General features: G+C 44.5%; 1 protein-coding gene across 1 annotated transcript; it reads right to left on the bottom strand.

Moving 5' to 3' along the window:
* Positions 1 to 2,042: 2,042 nt before the first annotated feature.
* LOC138360027 (piggyBac transposable element-derived protein 4-like) lies at positions 2,043 to 2,828 on the bottom strand. Its single transcript, XM_069319948.1, has one exon. The coding sequence runs from the start codon at positions 2,826 to 2,828 to the stop codon at positions 2,043 to 2,045; it is 786 nt and encodes a 261-aa protein (XP_069176049.1).
* Between the last annotated feature and the right edge of the window lie 238 nt (positions 2,829 to 3,066).

Consider the following 3,066-nt stretch of genomic DNA (forward strand, 5'->3'; position numbering starts at 1 on the left):
CATTCTAAATATATAAAAAAAAGTTTCAAAAACTGTGGGCATTCTTTCTAAGATCAGATATTATGTACCACGCCCTGTCCTGGTGACTCTCTATTACTCCCTTATCTATCCATATCTCAACTATGGTATTTGTGCTTGGGGCTCTACTACCCAAAATCACTTACGTCCTCTAATTACTCAACACAAAGCTGCTATTAGGACAATATCCAACTCTGGCCCCAGACATCACTCGGTACCCCTACTCAAATCTCTGAATATGTTAGACATTAAATCTCTGCACATTCTTTCATGTGTATTATTCATATATAAAACGCTAAACTATAATGCCAATCCTGATCTCAAAAGCTTCATAGAAGGTTGTAACAGAACCCATGAGCACCACACCAGAAATAAATACAGTTTTGATATTCCTAGAGTACGACTTAATCAAACTAGAAATGCTCTACAAATCAAGGGGCCCAGAATGTGGAATGACCTTCCCGACCATGTTAAAGACTGTACCTCTCTCAACCAGTTTAAGTTAAAAACGAAGCTATACCTAATAAATTCCCTGTAACCTACCTTACCCTTCTATTGTCAACCAATGTCTGTTTTTCTTTAAAGAGCGCTGTTTGTCGACATATTTGTATTTGTGCTGTTTTTTCATCTATGTTTTCATTTCTTGTTTTCATCTACTCATTATGCTCAATTAGTATTAAGCTTGTCATTTAAGTTTATCATGCCCGAAACGCTTTGCGTAATAGTGGCTTTAGGCATTGTATGTACTAGCTCTACCTATAAGTCAACCAATCTTTGTAAAAATTAGAGGCATTAACCCCTTAACTGCGCTGCCTACAAATATGACCCCCTAATGCGCAAGAAATAAATTCTCAGGAGAAAATTCTTTTTTGTTCTAAAAGTGTCAAAAACCCCTCCCAGTATATGGGTATAGCAAGGGAATGTCGAAATTGTACTTACTTTGGCTGCTATGGGGTCCGTAAAATGGCGTGTGACGTCATCATTCCCTGTGCGCATGCCGTAAGCTCCTGGGGCCGGTGGGGCGCCCAGGGCAGGATGTGCATGCTGCTGCGAATATAATTTTGCTCATTTTTTGTGCACAGTTCCAAATACAATGTATTAGATTTTACGTGCCGATCCAGTGTATGGTGAACACGTACACTATATTATGGCAGTAGAACATCCGTACTGTCTGTAGACACTGTGTTACATGCATCACAAACAAGTACATACATAAATCATCTAGGAACTGCAGGGCACCAAACCCTGTAGGAGACCTAACTTGCTGGCTAGGTGAACACTTGGAAGGAATAATATGGTTGTTGTCTTCGTGCGCCGAAGAGATGCGTGGTCTGGCACAGAGATCTTCCGCGAATTGCGTGTTATCACTCCCTGTTGGAGACCTAACACTCTTACCAGTTGAACACTCTTATCCAATTTATCACGCTGATATATTTATATTTACATTATATATACACGCTGTACAGTATCACACAATATATACACAGACACTCAGTACTCCACAAGTGTGTGATATGCTGTGAAACAGCCAACGGGGCAGAGTGGCACCTTGCACTCCACGCACCACGTGCCGATGTATCTTCGCTTTTGTGATCTGCGTGTAGTATTCCTGCATACTATGCACGCACGTTTACCCTTCTCCCATGATGCTGTGCCTGGCATATACTCCAGCATGTGTACCCCAAAGTTCTCATTACCCCGCAGTCTGTCTGGAGCTGCGTGTGGCATTGTTGCTTGCACCCCACGTGGTACTATGGAGCCCTCTTTGCCATACTTTACCAGCAGCTGTGACACAACGCTGGCACTGAAGTACGTATAGACGGTTTCCTGCCGGACTTCACTAGGTACATATTGAAGCAGTTGAGCACTGCAACATCCATGAAGTGGAAGAAAACCTTTTTCGTCCACTTCACAGACCTGCGCACGCACTCCACACTACCAAGCATCATGTCACATTTATCGACGAGGCGCATGTTCACGTTATAGTCTATGACACAGTCCGGCTTATACATGGGGTTGCGCATCTAAAAATGGACCTTCCCACTGTCCAACATGGCACCGGTGTGAGTCGTCGTCAGTATATTCACCTCGCGTCTGTCCTTCCACCGCACTGACAGCATATTGTCACACTTGCGCATCTGGCACTCGCCCACGGATATACCTATACCGAACACTGGCATTTCCTTCCTGTGGGCCTTCACAGTGCCACATTCGCCAGTGTTGAGGGCAAGGACGTATCTGGTCAACAGGGGGCTGGTGTAATAGTTGTCGGTGAACAGTATATGCCTCTTGTTCAGCAACGGTTCCATCAGGGTTTTTACGACACTGCCAGAGAACCCGTGTTCATCTTGAGCTGGTATATATATGTCGACGTCTGTACCAGAATAAAAGATCGTGTCCAGGACAATACCAGTCTCACAGTCGCACAGCACGAAAAACTTCAGTCCAAAACGGTTCCGCTTGGAAGGGATATACTGCTTGAATGCCAGTCTGCCCTTGAACAGTACAAGCGACTCGTCGATAACGACATTCTGTCCAGGTACTAAATAATCCCTGAACTTCCCTCGCAGGTCGCTAAATACCTTGCGTACCTTCCACAGTCTGTCGTGTCTATCCTCATTTGCATTGTTCTCGAAATGCAGGTGCCTGAGAATCAAGTGGAACCTATCCTGCAACATATATCGATTGATGACGGGTGATGGAACAAGGCCATGTTCCAATAATCCTGGACGACAGCTTTCTCGGAGTGTTTCATCATGATGCATAGTGCCAGAAATACGTACATCTCGTCGATTGTTGTATCCTTCCATCGCGTGAGGCATGAGGCAGGTAATATGCCGCCGTCTATGAGGGTGTGGGCGTACATGTTTGTCTCGGTCACAAGATGCCTCATGAAGACATTGTCAAAATATGGCTGGAAATATTCCATGTCCGCCATATCATCACCGGTATACGGGAATAAAGCTTTAACACCAACATCGGTATCATCAAACGTTGGTATTTGAGGGACAAATGTGGCGCAATCCTCCCACACAAGTACACCAGGGA

This window comes from Procambarus clarkii, chromosome 8 (genome assembly GCF_040958095.1).
Source record: "Procambarus clarkii isolate CNS0578487 chromosome 8, FALCON_Pclarkii_2.0, whole genome shotgun sequence".
Lineage (NCBI taxonomy): Eukaryota > Metazoa > Arthropoda > Malacostraca > Decapoda > Cambaridae > Procambarus > Procambarus clarkii.